The sequence below is a fragment of the Zingiber officinale genome, chromosome 3B, assembly GCF_018446385.1.
Source record: "Zingiber officinale cultivar Zhangliang chromosome 3B, Zo_v1.1, whole genome shotgun sequence".
In the NCBI taxonomy this organism is placed as follows: Eukaryota; Viridiplantae; Streptophyta; class Magnoliopsida; order Zingiberales; family Zingiberaceae; genus Zingiber; species Zingiber officinale.
The window spans coordinates 23,809,495-23,831,096 of record NC_055991.1 but is presented as its reverse complement, the minus strand read 5'-3'; the positions used below and the strand labels follow the sequence as shown (position 1 = coordinate 23,831,096).

The window sequence follows — 21,602 nt, the reverse complement described above, 5'->3', positions numbered from 1 at the left end:
CTCCAGTCTTCCTTTCTTTTCAGTTTATCCTCTTCATCTATCCACATATAAACATGGTCATACATCAGTCTTGATACTTTGACTATGTTCAACTTAGAATATTACAAATCCTAAACAGCCGTGGCATCAGTTGCAAACAAAACAACTCGAAAACTGAAACAACACCACAAATTAAACTAATACAATACAAAGCTACAAGGAAAAATGTTTTTTTTTCTTTTTTACGTTAAATTTCTTAAAATAATATAGTAGGTTTCACTATGAATGAATATCACATTTTTGCGCTGAATGAGACTATTATAGCACCAAGGACTCTACCACCCTCCGCGCTTGAATATGTAGAGCCGTTTGTCTTTGCTCAGGGTCTAGGGTTGATCCAAACTGGCTGGCCGCCCACACTAGTGATGCACACTTCTCGCCTAAGTTTCGCTGCATATCCTCGTGTATGTGTGCCAATGGAGAGTTTTCGTTCCGATTCACATAGCCAACCAATAGAAGCAGAAACTCTCCACATTTCAACCTGCCCAAAGAGATGATAGAATGAGTCATTCACCCAAGGCAAAGCCACATTAAGTTATATAGAAATCAGAATTCATGATATTTCATTCAACCATGGTTTCACAGCTGTAATATTCAAGTGCGAAAGCCTATTCAGAAATGTGAGAGCCATGGTAAAGTAGATGAAGAGTATCCATCACATATCCAGTCGTTTCTCCCTCTGAATTCTATTCTACTTCCAATTTTTCACTAATTGTTGAAATTGTGAATCATAATTAGTAACCAACTAATCAGTACTACATTAGAAAATCTTCTAGTTTTTAATAACTTGAACCCTTGTTGTCTCAGTTATGTCAAAACACCACAATAAAAACTTAGAATCATACATAATCTGAAACATAACTAAGAGGAAAAGGAGAGTGGCTTAGGAACAGAAGAACAAGCTGAAATAAAGTGACTGAGAGTTTTTAGGAAGAGATTTTATTTGCTTTTTGCTTTGAAATAACAGGCTACAGGCATGAACTAATCAACTGCTATTGCATTTCTTTCAGGCAATTAAAAGGCATTCTAACTAAGACAAAATCACAGAAACTGAGCAACTGCAATAAATATCAAGAGTTCAATGAGAACGCACAATAAGCATCAAAAAAGCTGCAAACAAACTGACCTAATGCTTTCATCGACTTGCTCATCTTTAATGAGATCGATGACTTTCTCAATACCATGACATTCTCGAAAATCCTGAGCCAAAAAATTCATCAGCAAACTGAGATGTTTATTTATCAATTGGCAGATTGCTAGACAAAAGAGAAATTATAAGACCCAACGAACATATTATATGTATCCATCTTTTTCTGTAATTACCAATAAAAAAAATCATCACTACATAGTACCATACCACAGTTTTCTTTTGGAACATAAAACCATGATAAACTGAATAACAAATAATGCTTGAAACCTATGATTGCCACTAGAAGCAAGCACAGGATGAGCTAAAGGTTGTTAATATTTTATATGGAGACTATTTTTGCCTGTATGTGACCAGAAATCTATTGATAAATTTCTTAGCATATTATTTTTAACAATGATTATATAGCATATTATTTTTAACAATGATTATATATACATACATGTATCATATACCTGCATAACAGTGTAAAGATAGAACAAAATTGATGCAGGGATGAAAGGAGGCCCCACCAGTGGGTCAAAGTAGAAGAAAAACAGCGGGCATAGAGGTCAAAGCCAGAGCAATCAAAGGCCCAGGTCCATGAAGCAAACCAATCTGTCCGGCCGAATGTGACCACCCGGTCGGCCCAAATCATGTCCGAACGGCCGCTTAGAAAAGCCCGTGATTAAGGCTAATAGCCAAGCAGCAACTCCCCCGGACCACTACCCCAGAGCGAGAGGCATGTCCAGTCGGACAAAGGGCAGCCCTCCGACAACAATATGGCCGAACGGAAAGTAGGGCAATAGTTGTGTTCATTACGTTCCGGCTGGGACTACTTGGCCGAGCAACGGTTGGTCGATTGTCATATCCTTTTAGGAGTTTGTGCCACTAACAGCAGAACATGTCCAGCAGGCAAATTGTACTTTAGAAGCTTCGAGGCTATCACATCAGAGAGTTGTATGGCTGCTTAAAAAATGGTGTCAGGGACACTTTTTAAATTATCTTTTCCTAGGATGCCTATGAAAATGTGTCTACGCTTTGAGATGCGTCCACGAATACTACAATGCCACTATAAAAAAAAGGTTCCCACCTACAGGAGGAGGCATGCGCAACTTCATTTTCTACCCACTTTAGCTACAGTTCTCCACTTTTCTACATCATCGAAGACTGACTTAAGTGTCGGAGGCCCAATACCGGGAACCTCTTCCCGGCCTAGCACTGATGTTTTTTGTGTTGCAAGACTGCGAGGAGTCTTCACTTTGTTAACCTTTAAGCCACATCCCCAGCTTGCCATCATCTCCGTTTTCGAACATGATCAAATTTGGCACCGTCTATGGGAAGTTTGCTTGATCTGGAACATGAAGATGAACGATACCGGAAAACTTGGCCATCATCGTGATCCCAGGGGATTTCGACGAACACATTATATCCTCCCCTCACTCTACAGGTATTCGGGAGTCGATGAACCAAGTCAGATCCTCAGCCGGTCAATTTTTTTATTATTATACTATATTTTTCCTTCCGACCGTAGGATCTGCTACAACTCTCCGATCAAGAAATAGAGGTCCAGCTCCCTGATACCGTACGCTATAGGCTTTGATCCCTCATCTTGCTAGGGACTTCACTCCCTTTGACGGTCAGGGCTCAGATTATTCCTTTCTTGACTCCGCGGACATTAAGGAGTTAAGGGATCGACACTATTTATCTCCCCGACTCCACGGGCATTGGGAGGTCGAGAGATTAAGTCAGATCTTCAGCTGGTCGGCACGATTCCACGATCATGTATGATAAGGGCTCTGCTCCCTTATATTATTACAAGCTCCACTTCCACATACATCAGGGCCTAACCTCTCCCGTTCGGGGTCGAGCAGTCTCCACTAGTCTCGAACCAGCTTATCGAAGCCTCCCTCTCCCCCGTTCGGGGTCGAGCTATCTCCACTAGTCTCGGACTAAAGTATCTCCACAATTGAACGGTGACTATAAACCCTTGAGTCAAAGAACATTGAAAGTCAAACGGCGACTATAAACTCTTGAATCAAAAAACGTCGAAAGCCGAACGACAGCTATAAACCCTTCAGTCAAAGAATGTCAAAAGCCAAACGGCGACGTCGAAAGCCGAACGGCGGCTATAAATCCTTGAGTCAAAGAACGTCAAAAGTCGAACGGCGACTATAAACCCTTAAGTCAAAGAACGTCGAAAGCCGAATGGCAGCTCTAAACCCTTGAGTCAAGGAATGTCAACTGCCGAACGGCGGAGCAGTAGACATCACAGCTGAACGGCAGCTCTGAGCCCAAGCACAGCCGGTTGGGAAGAAAGAATGATGGGTCATACTAAATGTCCAGTCAATCGGACTTGCAGCCTCTTTCGGCTAGACTTGAGATGAAGACTTGTGATGCGAGGATGAAGAGGGCCCCACCAATGGGTCAAATAGAAGAAAAGCAGAGAACGTGGAGGTCAAAATCAGAGCAGTCAAAGGCCCAGGCCCATAAAGCAAACCAATTAAGCCGAGCAGCGGCATCGTCTGTCCAGCCGGCCGTGACTACCCTATCGGCCCAAATCGTGTCCGAATGGCCGCTCTGGGAAAGCCCACGATTAAGGCCAATAGCCAAGCAGCAACTTCCCCGGACCACTACCCCTGAGCAGGAGGCATGTCCGATCGGACAAAGGGAAGCCCTCCGACAACAATATGGCCGAACGGAAAGCGAGGCAATAGCTCTGTTCATTACGTCCCGGTTGAGACTACTTAGTCGAGCAATGGCTGGTCAGCCAAGTGTGGGCCCACTAGCTATCTTGTCATATCCTTTTAAGAGTCTATGCCGCTGACAGCAGAGCATGTCCAGCAGACAAATCATACTTTAGAAGCTTCCAGGCTATCACATCAGAGAATTGTATGGCTGCTTAAGAAATGATGTCACGGACACTTCTTGAATTGTCTTTTCCTAGGATGCCTATAAAAACGTGCTTACGCTTTGAGATGTGTGCACGAATACTACAGTAATACTATAAAAGGAGGTTCCCACCTACAGACGAAGATATGCATAACTTCATTTCTACACGCTTTAGCTACAGTTCTCCACTTTTCTACATCACTAGAGACTGACTTGAGCGTCGAAGAGCCAATGCCGGGAACCTCTTCCCGGCCCGACACTGACACTTTTGTGTTGTAGGACTGTGAGAAGTCTTCACTTCGAGCCACATCCCCAGCTTACATCATTTCCGTTTTCGGACAGGATCAAATTTGGCGTCGTATGTGGGAAGTTTGCCTGATCTGGAACATGAAGATGAACGATGCCGGAAAACTTTGCCATCATCGTGATCCCGGGGGATTTCTACGAACACATTATATTCTCCTCTCACTCCAAAGGTATTCGGGAGTCGAGAAACCGAGTCAGATCTTCAGCCGATCAACAGGTCAGTTTTTTTATTATTATACTATATTTTTCCTTCTGACCGTAGGATCCACTACAGTTCTCCAATCAAGGAATAGGGGTTCAGCTCACCGGTATAGTATACTACAGGCTTTGATCCCTCATATTGCTAGGGGATTTGTTCCCTTTGACAATTAGGGCTCAAATTATTCCCTACCTGACTCTGCGAACATTAGGGAGTCAAGGAATCGACACTATTTATCTCCCCGGCTCCAGGGACATTCGAGAGTCGAGGGATTAAGTTATATCTTCAACTGGTCAACACGATTCCACGATCATACATGATAAGGGTTTTGCTCCCTTATATTACTACGGGCTCCGATCTCCCCCATTCGAGGTCGAGCAGTGTCCACTGGTCTCGGACCATGTTATCGAAGCTTCCCTCTCCCCCGTTCGAGGTCGAACTATCTACACTTGTCTCGGACCAAAGTATCTCCACAGTTGAGCGAAGACTATAAACTCTTAAGCCAAAGAACATCACAGTCGAGCGATGACTATAAACCCTTGAGGCAAAGAACTTCGAAAACCGAACGACGACTATAAACACTTGAGTCAAAGAACATCGAAAGTCGAACGGCGGCTATAAACCCTTGAGTCAAGGAACGTCAACTGGCAAACGACGTTTGTAAGTAGACATCACAGCTAAACGACAGCTCTGAGCCCAAGCACAGCTGGTTGGGAAGAAAGAATGATGGGTCATACTAAATGTCTAGTCAGTCGGACTTACAGTCTCCTTCGACTAGACTTGAGAGAAAGGCCTATGATGCGGAGATGAAGGGGGCTCCACCAATAGATCAAAGTAGAAGAAAAGCAACGGACATAGAGGTCAAAGTTAGAGCAGTCAAAGGCCCAGACCCATGAAGCAAACCAATTAAGCCAAGCGGCGGCATTGTCTGTCTGACTGGGCGTGACCACTCGATCGGCCCAAATCGTGTCTGAACGGTCACTCTGGGAAAGCCCACAATTAAGGCCAATGGCCAAGCAGCAACTCCCCCGGACCACTACCCCCAAGCGAGAGGTATGTCCGGTCGAACAAAGGATAGCCCTCAGACAACAATATGGCCGAACGGAAAGCAGGGCAATAGCTCTATTCATTGCATCTCGACGGGGACTACTTGGCCAAGCGGCTGGTCGGCCAAGTGTAGGCCCACTAGCTATCTTGTCATATCCTTTAGAAGCTTTTAGGCTGTCACATCAGAAAGTTACATGGCTATTTAAGGAATGGTGTCAGGGATAATTTTTGACTTGTCTTTTCCTAAGACACCTACGAAAACGTGCCTACGCTTTGAGATGCGTGCACGAACACTATAGTGGCACTATAAAAGGAGGTTCCCACCAACAGGCAAAGGTATGCGCAACTTCGTTTTCTACATGTTTTAGCTACAGTTCACTTTTCTACATCACCAGAGACTGACTTGAGCATCGGAGGGCCAATGCCAGGAACCTCTTCCCAGCCTGGCACTGACACTTTTGTGTTGCAGAACTACGAGGAGTCTTCACTTCGTCAACCTTCAAACCACATCCCCAGCTTGTCATCATCTCTGTTTTCGGACAGGATCACATACGTTACTACATATCTATTGAGACCTTCAAAGAGATGTAGACTCAAATATTTATTAGCTTAGAGAAAAGTTATTCCTATTTGATAGAATGGTGATTCTCTGATCAAAAGAAAGAATAATTATTCCTTCTCTATTACGTTCTTCAAAGAATGCTTATTCTTACTATATTCACCAAAGCATGTGTAATGAATGAACAAACAGAGCAAATCAGGCGGATCCATTGGGCTAATGGGTAGTGCATGCAGGACGGGGGATAAAATATTTCGTGTAGGGATTTCTTTTGGCATTGTGGAAAGTTTTCTTTGCCTACTACTTATATCATTCCTACAAATCAAAAAATAGAAATTCAAGTAAAACATATATTCCATTGCATAAACCAAACTAAGAAATACCTGTTCTAAATGGGCATTCTATTGGTAATGACAGTTACTTCTCTCTGCATATTTAATCAAAGGAACTAATGGTTCTTCTGAATTTGAGGACTAGTTACTGGTTAATTAATAATTTAGCTCTGTAGGACTGTGTTGATATCTAGAACAGCTGATTTGCTTTCTAGATTATCCTGTAGGAAATTTTAAGCACACATAATAATTCTGACTACCCAGATTCCATTGTGCAAAGGAAATTAACACAGAAGAACTAATTTAGTTTGTAATGAAGCAGCATTAAGGAAATCATTACAATAACAATCCCAGCTACAGAATAAGAGAATAAGATAACCAGAGAAACCAAGGACGTGAAACACCACAGTCTAAATGTATGTGGGTTGGTCAACAACTTCTAATATAAACTTCACAACAATGTATCTAGCAAAGTGAATATGGACACAGCATAATGGTAACTTCCATTGACAGTACTAGTTTTTACTGCACAAAATTGGTTGTGGCATACATATACTGAAATAACAGATATGCAATACTTGGTAGAGCACATCAACTAAAACTTCCATCTCATATGATATCCATTATCAAAAGACAATCTGCAATCAGTATTGTCCATAGAGAGAGAGCAAACAAATATGACACTTCGAAAAAGCATACCATCTGATTGGATGAAGATTCCAACAGTACTGCTATTAAAGCATCCAAGCATGCCCCTTGCTCAATGGTTCCTCTAGTGGAAAGTATGTTAACTAACACCTGCAGTCACATTGTTTTTAGTCTTTGACAGTAAAAAAGATTAACCAAGTTCTATAATATTTTCAACAATGAAAATAAGATATTCCAACAAGCAGAAAAGTTTAATACTTATTAAAAAGTAGAATTTTATATGTCCAGTTAGACGGAATCCGTAGAAAATATGGTAAGTTCCCCTAAGTTCAGCCAACAACAATAGTATGATTCTATTGAAATGGTCATTGGAGTACATTAAAGCTGCATGTAATAGAGGATGTAATCCAGACAATGCTCAAACATGAAAAATAATGATTGTGCAGAAAACAGATATGCAAACGCTAGAGTATAAAAACCAAGTTTATCCTTAAAAGGCAAAATAAGTATGCCAAAATGCAAAGGCTTTACATCTTGGACAAAAATTTTAGAAAATGTTTAGTTACCACAAATTCAAAAAGATACATGACATAACATATGCATAGCACATCATATCTAAAAGAAAAAGAAGCAAGCAAAAAATGGAACCTCAGGAGGCATGAAGAAACTGCAGCTCATACAACGAGATCCTCAATAAATTTGTCAAACTATCATGCAGGCTACTGTACATATGAGATATGACAAACTAGGATAAGTTGTGCCAGCATGGTTCCTAATGTCAGTTGAACAGGCATACTCCATTAAGTATTTACTTATACATACAGCGTGATATGTTAAAATGTTAAATTACATATTCACTTAGCCAATAGAAAATGAGTCAATAGAGCACTGCATAAGTAAAATCACAATTAAATTCATGATTACAGGAACTATAAAACAGCAATAAATGTTGAGGTAGTAACTGTTCCACAACTAGGCAACTAGGCACCACAAAGTCGTTAGAAGAAATAAAAAGGACTTTATAGTTCATACAAGTAACAGATACAGCTAAATCCAAAAATGTTTCTGCATTACACCTAGCTTGTATGTAAGACAATGTAGAAATTATAGCCTGTCTAACATATATTCCACTATAATTGTGAAATTACAATGTACAAATATTATTGATTTCATCGAAGGACACTTTTTTTTACACATAAACGTGTGTGCAGTCATGTACCTCAATTGCCTTGTGTTTGTGGGCTAAAGCTGCACTGCTACTATGGAGTAAACAACAACCTTCCAGAACTCTGAGTGCAATAGCAATTTCAGATTCCGTTGCAGGACTAACAATCTTCAAAGGTTCCACACCAAATATATGGTCCAAAATCACCACAGGGTTGTCCTTCGATTGCTGCAATGAATTCTGAAAGAGAACAGGAACCACTGCATGTAAACAAGATTTAAGTGAGACAAATAAAAGAATATACAATTCAAAACAATGTTTTGTATACTAAGATCTTTTTCCCCTATATTTATTCCCAGTCAAAACAAGTACAAGTATAGAGATCATCAGTCATCACTACAACAAAATTGTAGTACATATGTGGATAAATTGGATATGCAAAGTACATGGTTTAAATAGTATATGTGGCTATATTAGAATTGCAGTAAAGTCAGTTGTTGAGAAAATTAAACCCTAAAAAAGAAAAACTGGTTATCTATAGTATTTCTCATAAAACAAGAAATAACATTGAATATCAACAATAAATGACAGATAGCTATATCTTACATACACATATGGTGACAACACCGACAAAGTTAATATTTCCATAAAAAGATTTTCTGAGATTGCTCAATTTTGATTTGTCCAGACAGACCAGTAAGGATTAGCAAGGTGAAAATTTGAAACCCTAGATATATATTGTGGTTCAGCAAAACTTAGCAGGATTCACACATTAACTATAATATATCATGTAACATCAAGCATAGGCCATTTACGGATCCTCAAAAACAAACCTTGGATTTCCATAACAATTTTAGGAATCAAAAAATGAGAAGGCCCGAATCTAAATCTTTAGTCGCATCTGAAACCAGAAATGCAATTGAATGGATGCCCTAGATAAGCGCGATTCATAAAGTCGTATCCAAAGGGCACACCTCGCAGTTCGGGGATGGTCTGAGAATGGCAGAAGAGGCGGATGGCCTCGTCGGAGCTAGAGATGGATCCGAGGAACTTGAGGAGGCTCCGTAGGCCTCTGGTCCGGAGGAAGGAGAAGTCGGCCGCGGCATCGCGGAGGCCGCAGCGGAGAGCAAGCGTCACGTCCCTATAGACCCTCCGCCGGTTCAAGGCGGAGACTAGCTCCCCAACAGCCACCTCGGCCGCCGGCGGGAGAGGCGGACGAGCGGAGCCCGAGTCCGCCTCCTCCCGGCATGATCCGCCCTCCGGCTCCTTCGTAGGACTCATGGCCGAGCTCCGGTCTGCAATTCCAACGCAGCGCCCTCCTCCGGTCTCATTTTATCGGGGTTGGTCCAGCTCGAGCCGAACCGCTTAATTGAGCCGGTCAATTCTAATGGATAGAATATCTACTTGAACGCATTTCAAAATTTCGTAATATGCACTTCTGCTTCTGCAGTAGTTAGGGATGGACCGGCTGGGTTAAACGAGATTGAACTTGGTGTTGGAGTTGGTAAGGTAGCACTCTAAAATGAAGTCCGAGTTGTTCAATATTTGGGAAATCAGGTTTGGAGTTAAGGAGCTCAGAAAGCGGAGTCACAAGTTGTTCAGAAATGATATTCAGAATTTGAAGCTACTCGAGAGTCGAAGATAGAAGCAGAATTATGAGGTGCTCGGGAAACATGTTTAAATTCAGAAAGTGTTCAAGAGGCTGGCGTAAAGCTAAATATTACTTTAAAAAGAAAAGCATAGGTTGGATTTGGTTAAGGGGAAATAAAAGATATTGATAATGATGTAAAAAGGTGAAATTTGATGTCCTCACACTATTAGGAAGGAGTAAATCAGGAAATCAAAATTAGTCATCTCATTGAAAGATAATTTTGTATGATAATCAATTCGGCTATGTCATGAGAGCTAAAAGATATTGACAATGGTCATGATGGACGAAGGTTTTGGGTGATTATTGCTAAATGGAAAAGTAATGTTATAAAGGAAAACTATTATAGAAGGAGAATATTAATGTTATAAAGGACGTTGTTACATAGTAATAGTTATAAAAGAAAAATCATAATTGATGATAGGCTAACTCTCTTATAATCATTTACTCTCGTTATCTTAAGTATCGGAGGAGTTTTATCGGGACTAAACCGACATTCACTGACTTTGAGTAAAAATACTTCTACTCGATACGGAGAAGATGAGGAGCGCTTGGCCACCAACATCCAAGAAATACTTTGACTCGGAGCTTCTCAATTCTGCCGTATCACCTATATCACATTATAATTCTTTTATAAGATAACTCAAATCCCTCATTATTGACCTTTATTTATTCGATTATTCCAAGATGAAATGGAAAAGAAAGGGAAAACATAAGAGAAAGATAAGTTCATCGCAGAAATCATGAATCATTTTGTCTAACTGAAAGATTAAATAATTAAATGGACCATATTTAGGACAATTCCAACACTCGATCACACTGGGATTTTGTAATGATCAATTTGCTCTAACAAGTAATTCTTCCAGACGTAAAATCCATGTACCAGTTGAATGAGCATCTTTCACTATACCATACGGTACACATCTATAAACTCATAGTTTAAATTCAGAAACATCACTTAGATATCGACTTAGATTTATTTGGCGTCGACATTTCCTTACAAATGACTTCGATAAGCAAACAATAGAATCTGGACTGTGCTAGGATTGTAATTGTAGTCTATCCTATCTTTTTTCTTCTTCGATAGATGCTGCATTTGTGGTAGCATCAGAAGAGTTTTCTGTGATTGTGCCCCTGGAATGTCGCACACTGATGTTTGAAGCCAAGTCTTCCATCGAAACCTTTACGACATCCTTTCTAACACCTATGTCTGTGATGTATCTGTTTGCGCAATACATCCCTGCAGTGACAGTGGCCATCCCCACAGGCCCTGCAGCCAACAGCTTGAATGGCATTGATAATAAAGCCGACAAAGGAACGCCGAATAAGGATGATGCTTGCCCACTTCTCCCGCTACCAAGCTCTTCGAGGGATAGAAGGCCAGTCTTGCAGTAGAGAGCAAAGTCTTCACAGTTGTTCTCAAAGACATCATAATTGCCAAAACCATTTCGAAGCAAGTGCATTGCTCTGTTGATTACAGTATCTGGGGAATCAGATTCTGCAATGGTGCATGTGCCACCCCGGACCTTTGCAAGGAAAACCGAGGTTGGAACTCCATATTCAAAGGAATAAAGGGAGCCGTTGCCAAGAAAGCAATCCAAGCAGGAGAGGACGACCCCACTATTGGGTTGATGGAATCCACAATCTGGAAAAGTTGGGCATACCGCAGGAACTCCTGAGCTTGAGCTAGAAGAAATGGAAGAGGAGTCGAATGAGTCAATAGCCCTTGAAGTGTCTTTTTTGCGGGTAAAATGAACCACCTTGTTTCCGCCTACATAAATGCCTGCATATATGTACTCAATTAGTTCATCAGCCCATCTACAATACTAGGTGTCCTAATGAATAATGGACATAAAAATCCAAATATAAGTATAGTTTTTATTTGTCCTGGCAATGTGAAGAAGTTTTCAGAACTGTCAAGAAGAAGAATCAGACAGAATTCACCCTCAGGAGAATTTATGCCATTGATATAAAGGAAGCGTCTAAAATTAATGCACAAAACAAAACAAAAAATGCCTTCAACTTTTTCAATTAGGTGGGCCAGTTCTATGAGATGTTTGTCATAACAAATTTGTGTTTACATCCAAATAAAGATTTATGTTGTTGTCGCTAATAGATGAATTATCAGCAATTAAAAATGCAATTCAATTGATCAGTTTCCATCCACACGGTGACAAAACTGTCATGAGCAGCAAAAGAAACTATTTACCATGAAGGGAATCCGCAGTAAAAAGGAATAATCATAGAAGCAGAAACCAAGACAGCTAAAAAAGACCATCACTTGCGAAAAGCAAAAAATGCTTCCCCCAACAAGAGATGGCCCCAGAAGAAAACCATTGTCTAGAGATGATGATTACCTTCTTGACAAAAGGATCTATCTGGGCCTCAAAAACAGAAACCAAAAAATTCACTAATGGAGGTAAATGACGAGAAAATTACAACTATGACAATCTATGAAGTTTATCTACACGCACATGCATGAAGTGTAAGACTGAAGGAATACAAAAAAAAAAAAAAGAAGAAGAAGATTATGCTAATACAAATTAAAGAGACAGGATGTGGAAGAAGAGTAACAATGAAAATTAGTTTTCCAAAGGAAGACGCTTTGACAGAGAGAATCTACAAAAGCTGATTTCAGAACCATTATATGACACAATAACTAGGTAAAAAAAAACATAGATGAAATCATGCATAACAGAAGAAAGTAACAATTAACAAAAGATAGATATTCTGATAAATAATGCATATGTACAAGACTGTAAGTTATAATGCATAGGACACAAGCAGGTCCTTTTCATCTGTGCACAGAATTGCATGTAGAATTTGCACTGAATGTGGAAGAGTCTAAACTTACATGCAGCACCTGGGTAGGCAATCAAACCATAAAAGGTAGAAGACTTAGAATAAAGAAACATCAAATCCAACTAAAATCTTATCCCACTTACCTAATCAATTAAAAATTTGAACAATTAGAAACACAGTAGGGAGCAGGCAAGCTACTGCATATATATTATCAGAAAGTTCAAAGATTGAAAACTGGAGCAAGAATTTTTCTTGCTGTTAGAAACAACATATTTTTACTGGGAGAATTTGAATCCTTTATCGTAATTGAAGTCGACCTTAGCAATGCATGGCATCATATGTTAAATTCAATAAAACAAAGACGATGAAGAGACCCCAGTTAGTGACACAATCAATTTGGGGTTAAGTTGTAGAATGCCACCATAACTCCCTTATTTTCTCCTGAAAATGCAGAAAAATCAACCAATCCAAAAAACGACTACAATTATACGACCCCATAATTATCTTCCAACAACACAATCGCTAGATCTCTAGAAATCAAGCGTGGACTGGGAGATCTCGAACCAGCTATGATCGATATAATAACCGCGAAAGTTTCATGATGAAAACTAGCGAAAATTGAGCCGAACCCAAACATAAACGCTAGAATCGTCAACGGCGATTAATGAAGAACACAATCCAAAACAAATGCGAAGAATGGAAAGGAGATTGTAGGCGCACCGTGGTGGGCGTAAGTGTAGACCGCTCTCCAGGTGTAGATGTGATCGCCGGGTTTAATCTCCGCCCTTTCCACCTTGTTCGACAGCAGACCCATTTCGCTCCGCTCCGTCTTCCTCTCTCTCGCACATTCCCACTCTCCCTGCTCTTCCCCGTTCTTCCATTCTTTCATACCTGATACTAAACGGAAGGATCACGAGCCGTTGAAGGCCGATCCGACGTCAGAAAACGTGTCGGCGCGTAAGGCCTTTTTATATAACGGGATTCCTCGAGCAGAGCAGTGCGTCATCAACAATGGAGGCAGGTAAATAAAGTTAAAATTAAAATGTAAATGTTTTAAATTACACGTCATCAATAGTCACGACTTTTGATGCCAATCGAACCGTCAAAGCAAAGTTGGGCTTCGTACTCATCCAGGCATCCTACGACTGGCAGCACGACCGCGGCGCTAGCTCTAACCCCGGATGCGTCCTCCACGGCGCCTACGCACACCTCCTCTTCACCCGGCCGGCCTCCTCTTCCCAATCATCTGGTCCATCATATCTCCGCGGGAGACTTCCAAGACCGATAGGAAAGCCGCGAGAAACCTTGCCAAGCTCACTCTTTTCCGGCAGTTCTTCATCGTGGCGATCGGATACCTCTACATTTGACGACGAAGAAGAAGAGGCTGCAGAGATGGTGCTTCGCGAAGGAGAAGAGTTTGAAGAAAGTCTCAAGGGTTCGAAGAAATCACAATCCAAATGCTTAGCGTTACTACTTAAGACGCATCGGTATGTTTATTCCTTGAATAATTTTATTGCGGAATGTTTATTTCTTTTCTTGATATAATCAAATTAAGGCGATACAATAATTTCATCAGCTCCACCGGATTATATGACGAAACCAGTCCAAAAAGTCCCTGTTCAGAAATATATCATCAGCAACTAGAAAATAGAAATTAATTCATTTTAAAAAAATGAGAAAATAAAATGCAGAAATAGTTACTCCAGATTATAATAATCTTCATCTGGCTGGGGTATTAATCTGACAACATTTCTTGAGGTTGATAAAGTCACAAATACGCACAAAACGAAGAGGAAAATTGCGATACGAAGAGGTCCTACGGCCATGCGTTTTTTCTTTTTCTTAACGTAGAAATCGATTCTTGTAAATTGATGTATGAATGAACGAGTTAATATGGAGTCTGAGAGATTTAAGTAACTTGCTTTATTGTGATAACCTAAACGTTATATGGTCTTGATGTGGCGTTATTAGTGCGTAGAAAACACCACATAATCATCTTTAATATCTCCTGATGTGGAAAATGACACATAGGAATATCATTATGAATTAGTAAATCTGAAGAAGTACAATATTGATAGTAAGAAGCTACAAAATGAAGCAGCAAAAGGATATGTATTAGGAGGCTAATTCTGGAAACGTCTAATTTCTGCGGTACAGAGATACTCGTAAAACTTTACAGTTGTTTGACGACTGTAATTAAGAATCTAAAGTAAACCTCAATATGAAGTCCTGCATTTCTGAAGTTCTGATAACTGCACGTAGGAGATGAATTGCAGCAAACTTATTGCTCACCAGGAATGCAACGATTTTGTGTTTTGAACATCACCTTGTCTAGTTCATCAAATGTTTAGTGGCTCTGCCTCATCGTCTCTTTCCTTCATGGAAGTCCAGTCTGGAGACTCTGGGAAGAATACTAGTCAAGATTTGGTTGACGGAAAGCATGTTGCTAAAAATTACATGCCAGAAACTATTCTCCAACGCCGGAAGCTGTTAGGATGAAGTTCATAAGATCAGAATACAAAATACAAAGATAATTATCTTACTTGATTTGTGGGCTTCAGCAATCTTCATCAACTTCCTCTGTAGCATTGAGGCGAGGAAAAGGAAAGCAGAGCACATGCCGAACATGGCAGTCATAGGAAATGCACTAACCTGCAAAATGGCATTTCAACAATCATACAGATGAATAGTAGTATAGGCATAGAAGCTTAGTTGGTTGTTGAGCCAGATGAACATTAAATATTCATCTATCTAGACTTTGCCCACCGAAAAATAGGAGTGAGGGGTACAAAAGATGTGCAAATACCAAATTTGCATGGAGAATACGCTAGAATTGGGGACAAGTTGAAATTGGAAACTTACATTGTATAGAACAATGCACACAAATATGTTCAGCGGAATGCGGAAAAAATTCATGATTGTACTCCTAGCCTCCTCAGGAATGTACTGGGATCTCATTTTCATAATGGATGGCCAAAATATTCCAACGCATGCTTCAAATATACAGAATCCAAAGAGCTGAATACAGCCACTAAAAGAAATACTCCCGCCTTTGACTGTTGATGGTGCTATTAAGGACTGCAGATAGCAAAAGATCAAATGAGAACATCTCCATGCAAGTAAAAAAGAGAGTAGAAGCAAAAATGCAGTGCACACACATTTGTAACAACTGGTAGGAGAAGAGTGACTGCAGCTATAGCAAATACAAGCTGCATGTAAGATTCAACTCTTGGTACTGCACGGGCTAACAGCCGAGATGCTATGGAGCTACCTAGCATTGACGACAACATAAAAGTGGCGAAAATGAAACCATGAGGAATGTCCTCATCATTTGGACTCAAAGCAGGAGTCCAAAGGAAGACAAAAGTATACATGGACCCTTCAAACAGCGACTGTATTGCACCCAACAAAGCAATTTTCTCATCTGCAAGGACACATAAGATCTCAATGTGATATTTTTTTTTTTTTTGGTTTTAGATTGATATTTCCTTTAAACAGTGAAGAAGTACAATACTAACCAGAAGAAATAGCTGATGCAGCAACCTTAAACTGGGTGAGCAAATCTTTGTTTTCAGAAGGATCTCCATAGTTCTCGGTCCATGTTGATAAAATAATCGCCATGCCTATTGCGAGGAAGCAAGCAGCAGCATCGAAGGGAGCAACAGGTCCAAAACCCAAGTTATCTGTCAGTAAATTAGCAAAGAGCCCTGATACAATGGCAACTAGACCATTGCCAAGAAATATGGCCTTTGAGAAAGTTATGGACAGCCATTGTGGTTCAAAACCCCTCTGTATCATTGTAGGAAATGTATGAGAAACAAAACGTGTTATCAAGACACATGCTATCCAAATATAAAACTTCTAGCATGTACACATTTTACTTATATCCTATTAATTAAGCACCAATTTATTATTGTCCTTGAGATGGTCCTAAATTTCATAAAGACGTTCAACAACATAGACAATTTATACAATCTTTTCTAAATCACACAGTTTTTGTCAAGCTATAAAGCTGGATTTTAACTGATATCTAAATCTTAACGTGTAGAAGGTTAGAATTCTTGCCATTTGATTTATGTTTCCAACAAACTTTAACATGGTCTGAACCTCTGAAAGGAAATCATTCAGCAAACTTTCCTCACATTTTTTTTTTGGGTGTGCTTTCACATAATCTTTTGTCAAAGTCATTCAAGCCATTTTACTTGGTCTCTGATATATAAAGTCAAACCACAAATTGACTCGTTAGTACAGATTGGATGACTCTTATTATGAAAACAAGTAGACTAACAAGACAAGTAAAATTGAAGGTCTGAAAATAAACAGGTGCATGAACAGAGAGCGGACTGGGAATTTAGAAAGTGGCTGGCAATCTGTAACAACTACAAATTCTTCCAGACAACGATTCGTAATTCTCTTCCATGTGCCCTAAGTCATAGGGAGTATCAATGTCAGATCTAAAGAGCAAACAAAACAACAGGCGATCCAAGCAAAATAAGGAAGCACAATCATAAAGGAGTCATAGATAAACCTATTGCCAACCGATAAATGCAAATAGCATCAGCTTACACAAAGGCGTTTCTGTTAAAAAATGACAAAAAGACAAGCATATTTTCTAAATAAAAAAAATAATGATTTCGAATAACCTTGTTGTGTTCTGCGACAAGCCATGACTCGAATGCAGAAAACAGCAGGGACGTGGCGATCCCTCCCAATACGCGTCCTAGCATCAGGACCTTGAATTGCGGAGAATGTTTGGTGATGCAGCTGAGAATGTAGGTGATACAATAGGTGACTGAAGCTCTCTTCCGACCCCTGTAATTTTGAACACAAAAAACTTCGAGATTAACTCACATCACAAACGGAAAGGAACGCTAGATCGGACCAATTTGGGGAAGCGCTCACTGTTTGTCTGCCATAGATCCCACAATTGTACCGAACAACATGGAAGATCCAAATCCGGCGATGAAGAGACGGCCGATGTCTCCCTTCCCGTACCCATATGTAGTGTAGAGGTAGTAGACGTAGGGACCCTGCAACCAATCTCCAGCTACCTCCAAAAAAACACAGAAATCATTATGGCTGAAAAAAGTGATGGAAAAATCTAGCACGGGGAACGAAGAGTGAGATCCGGCACTAAAGCAATGGGAACAGATCAGATCTGCACATTGCCGTGGGTGCTAAAAGATCTACAGGAAGGCGGAGGTGCGCTCACCCATCATGAAGGAGTAGACGAGGATGTAGTTGTTCTTGAAGGAATTGAAGGCGGAGGAGGTGGCGGCCCGATCGCGGGTGGTCTTTCTGAGTTCGAGGGTGGCCACCACCGCGGCGAGCCCGCCAAAGAGCAGCCAATAGAAAGCCTCCATTCCCGAGCGTTCAACGCCTCCCGAAGATGAAGAAGAGGAAGAAGAAGAGCGACGAAGGCGAAGAGAACGAAGATGAAATAGCGCAGGGAACGCGGAGTGGGAGTGGAAGCGATGTGAGATCGGCTCCTAAATAGGCGTCGCGTCGCGTCGGTGGTGGGAATAGATAAACAGATAAACAAATATATAAATAATTATTAAAATAAAATAAAAACGATTATTACTGAATAGACCCACGAGTCAATAATAAAGACTACATTCGTTTTAGAATATATATATATATATATATATATATATATTTATATTTATATTCTTCATTTTTGTATTAGTGAAATTATTATTTTATTTTTTCAAAAATGGTTCTTCTCTGAGTGAGTTAGGTAGCCTTCCTCCTTCCAATTCCATGATCCCAATGCGGAGAGAGTGAGGGTAGGCAAAACTCCATGCGATGCGAGTGTAAATGGGCTCGAGAATTTTAATGGTTGAACACACATTACTAGAATAATAAAGATACCTTTTTGACTTTTATCATTGAATTTGACTTTAGAGTCCACATAGCAACAACACATCACTTGGCTACAACCTAAGCTCCAAATGTTAGCCATGTTTCCACATCTCTCACGGTCCGCATTAGGAAAGTGCAAGCTTGAAATAGAATGAAGTGGTTGAAATGGTTTGCGTCTCTTCTTCAAATTCAAACATTAATGTCATCCATAAGTACAGCCATGTTAGTACTAGACGGCTCAGGGCAGTGCATAGTTGAAATATGAGATGTTGTCACATGAGATTTTATGTAGGAACGGATCCTGCTAAAAACCTTCAAAAACTTGTCCTTTTTTATAGAAGTGATCAGTAGAAATTCCTCAAGAATTCTTAACATAGTTATTGATTTCTTTTTCCAATAGAATTTGTTATACTTGTTCAAGCTAAGTTTTAGGCTATTCGACTGAGTTGAGTAAACAAACATATAATGATTACTTCAAACTGAGGAGAAGTCATAATTTTAATCTGAGAATTATTCTTTGTCAACCAAGCTTGCTAAATTGAAGGTTTCGAAAGACGCAAAATATTTTTTTCTACTATGAGAGCCTACATCAAAAGTGATTGCATGGTATCATCCATTTTGATCTCTTTAAATCCAAGATAATTATTTTCAATCATTTGGCTAATTTTCTTTAAGAAATTATTGACTTTGATTTACAAGTGCTTGAACAATGAACATCATGAATTGGATGATCTATTCTTTGCAAGAACTCTAAATATAATTTTTTTGAATTTTCTCTAATCTTCTATGTTGATAATGGACAGCTAAATTCTCTTTGACCTAGCTAAAGTTCATCACGTTTCTTTAGAAAAGTTAGTTTATCATATTCACCTCTTTGCGTTCATCACCTTACAGTATCTATATCAGTGATTATATATAGTGCAAGATTCAATTCAACCCTCTAAATCTCTAATGGATGTATAATTTGATTGACAAAATAAATTCCTTGTCTTAGTTTTAACAAGAAGCAATTTTTATATGAATGACAATTTGTTTATGGTTGCACTGACCAAAACTAGCTACGTGAATGCTTAACCCAGGTAGAAAACCTGAGATATCTTTAAATCTAGGAATGGGAGTTTGAATTGCTTTTGCCTTATTGTCACGCCCCTTGCCGCGCGATGGAACTCCTGTATGCAAAGAAAATTCTTATAGCAAGCACACTAGAATCACATGTATAAAAATGCACGACCAAAATCAAAGGGGTGAGGAATTTACAACTCGCAGTCGGGCGAAATACTATTTTCCTTCGAGCGAATCCTCAAGCCTTGGGCTGGTATGGGATTCTAGATCCGCCAACGAAACTCCAACCACCTTGATGCTCGGTGTGCAGATCTACACCACTAAGTGACCCACTGTCCGCGCATATACCAGTAGATCTCAGTGTTAGAGTGTATAATAAAAACCTAATTTTTTGTAAATATTTATTTTGAAATAAAGAATCACATTGGTCAAATATTTACATTTATATGCTAAGTGTAGTTGTTCAATTAATTTATATTGTAGATAACATGGTGTGTGGTGTCACACACAGAAGATCATGTTATCAATTCTTTATAAATTATAAACAGTTGCTCACGACTAAGATGGATAGGAATAAACCATTGGAATAGTCGTAGTGTAATTTGGTATTAGTTTCTCTTGACTATAAAATTACACTAGTACACTCAGAGTGTATTGAGCTGGATCATTTAAGGCAGGTTCTTTTTATACTGACTTAATAAAAGAACTAGACCTTTGTTATTATGGAAGTGTGTACTCTTAATCCTGATATAATAACAAGCACATATATCTAGTATTTATTTCTTTGACTTATCACAGGGGCCGATTTAGTTCGATAAATTAATAGGCCCGATAAGTTGGGAAATGATATTATTTATAGTGTGTGTTGTTGATTATAGAAGGAAATTGTGTCCTAGTAATCTAGCTTGATGATGTCCCCAAGAGGAGCTCATAAGGATTGTCATGTAAACCCTGCAGGTGGACTTAGTCCGACATGACGATAAGGTTGAATGGTACTACTCTTGGAGCTAGATATTAATTAAGCGAGTTGTCAGTAACTCATTTAATTAGTAGGCATTCTATATCTTAAACACAGAGAGACTAATACACTTATGATAAGAAGGAGCTCAAAATGTAATTTGGGATTGATGCAACAGTTCAATAATAATTCTTTAGTGGTATGAATTATTATTGATGAAATTAAGTTGGGTGTTCAGGGCGAACACGGACAGCTTAATTTCATCGGGAGACCAAAATCAATTCCTCCTCTCGGTCCCTATCGTAGCCTCTTATTTATAAAGTCTTATACCCATTCATACTCACCTTCTTACTCACCTTAAGGTGGTCGACCAAGCCTAGCTTAGAGCCCAAGTTAGGGCCGGCCAAACCAAGGTGAGATGGTTTAATAGGTGGTCGGCCCTAGCTTGAACCCAAGCTTGGTGTGGCCGGCCACATTAAATTAAAAAAGATTTTATTTTTTAAAATCTTTCTTATGTGGAAGTCATAGTTTTAAAAGAGAGTTCAAAATTTAAATTTTTCCTTATATAGCTTTCTACAAAAGATTAAGTGAAAGGTTTGATATCTTCCTTATTTGTAGTTAAAAGGAAGATTTTAATTTTTGAAAAAGCTTTCTTTTTTTTGTAACCATCCTTTTAATTTAAAAGATAATTTTAAAATTAAATCTTTCCTTTTATAGTTTCTACAAAAGATTAAGAAAAGATTTGATATCTTTCCTTATTTGTAGATTGAAATGAAGATTTTAATTTTAGAGAAAACTTTTCTTTTTATAAATCATCCACATATTTTAATAGAGAAATTTTAATTTATAAAAGTTTCCTTTTATGACCAACCATGAAGGAAATTTTTTAAAAATAAATTTTTATTTAAAAATTTCCTTAAACAAATTAGGAAGTTTTAGTTTTTTGTTTAAAAC

General features: G+C 39.3%; 3 protein-coding genes across 4 annotated transcripts; all 3 read right to left on the bottom strand.

Annotated features, from left to right (window-relative positions):
* Window positions 1-23: 23 nt before the first annotated feature.
* LOC122056206 lies at window positions 24-9,633 on the bottom strand. The gene is made up of 5 exons (XM_042618041.1): window positions 9,288-9,633; window positions 8,368-8,573; window positions 7,200-7,298; window positions 1,166-1,239; window positions 24-520 (listed from the first exon to the last, which is right to left on the bottom strand). Exons 1-5 carry the CDS (start codon window positions 9,592-9,594, stop codon window positions 298-300), a joined length of 909 nt encoding a protein of 302 aa, XP_042473975.1. The 5' UTR covers window positions 9,595-9,633; the 3' UTR covers window positions 24-297.
* A 1,251-nt stretch (window positions 9,634-10,884) lies between these two features.
* On the bottom strand, window positions 10,885-13,696 carry LOC122056203 (protein LEAD-SENSITIVE 1-like). The gene is made up of 2 exons (XM_042618038.1): window positions 13,484-13,696; window positions 10,885-11,744 (listed from the first exon to the last, which is right to left on the bottom strand). The coding sequence occupies exons 1-2, from the start codon at window positions 13,650-13,652 to the stop codon at window positions 11,026-11,028; spliced, it is 888 nt and encodes a 295-aa protein (XP_042473972.1). The 5' UTR covers window positions 13,653-13,696; the 3' UTR covers window positions 10,885-11,025.
* Window positions 13,697-14,777: 1,081 nt separating this feature from the next.
* LOC122056201 (molybdate-anion transporter-like) lies at window positions 14,778-18,275 on the bottom strand. Of its 2 annotated transcripts, none has more exons than XM_042618036.1 (8): window positions 17,976-18,275; window positions 17,666-17,810; window positions 17,407-17,575; window positions 16,282-16,552; window positions 15,922-16,187; window positions 15,626-15,841; window positions 15,307-15,415; window positions 14,778-15,164 (listed from the first exon to the last, which is right to left on the bottom strand). In XM_042618036.1, the coding sequence occupies exons 1-8, from the start codon at window positions 18,124-18,126 to the stop codon at window positions 15,103-15,105; spliced, it is 1,389 nt and encodes a 462-aa protein (XP_042473970.1). In that variant the 5' UTR covers window positions 18,127-18,275; the 3' UTR covers window positions 14,778-15,102. The 2 variants fall into 2 exon arrangements, with proteins under 2 accessions (XP_042473970.1, XP_042473971.1); XM_042618037.1 differs by having other exon boundaries at window positions 14,778-15,155.
* Window positions 18,276-21,602: the final 3,327 nt, after the last annotated feature.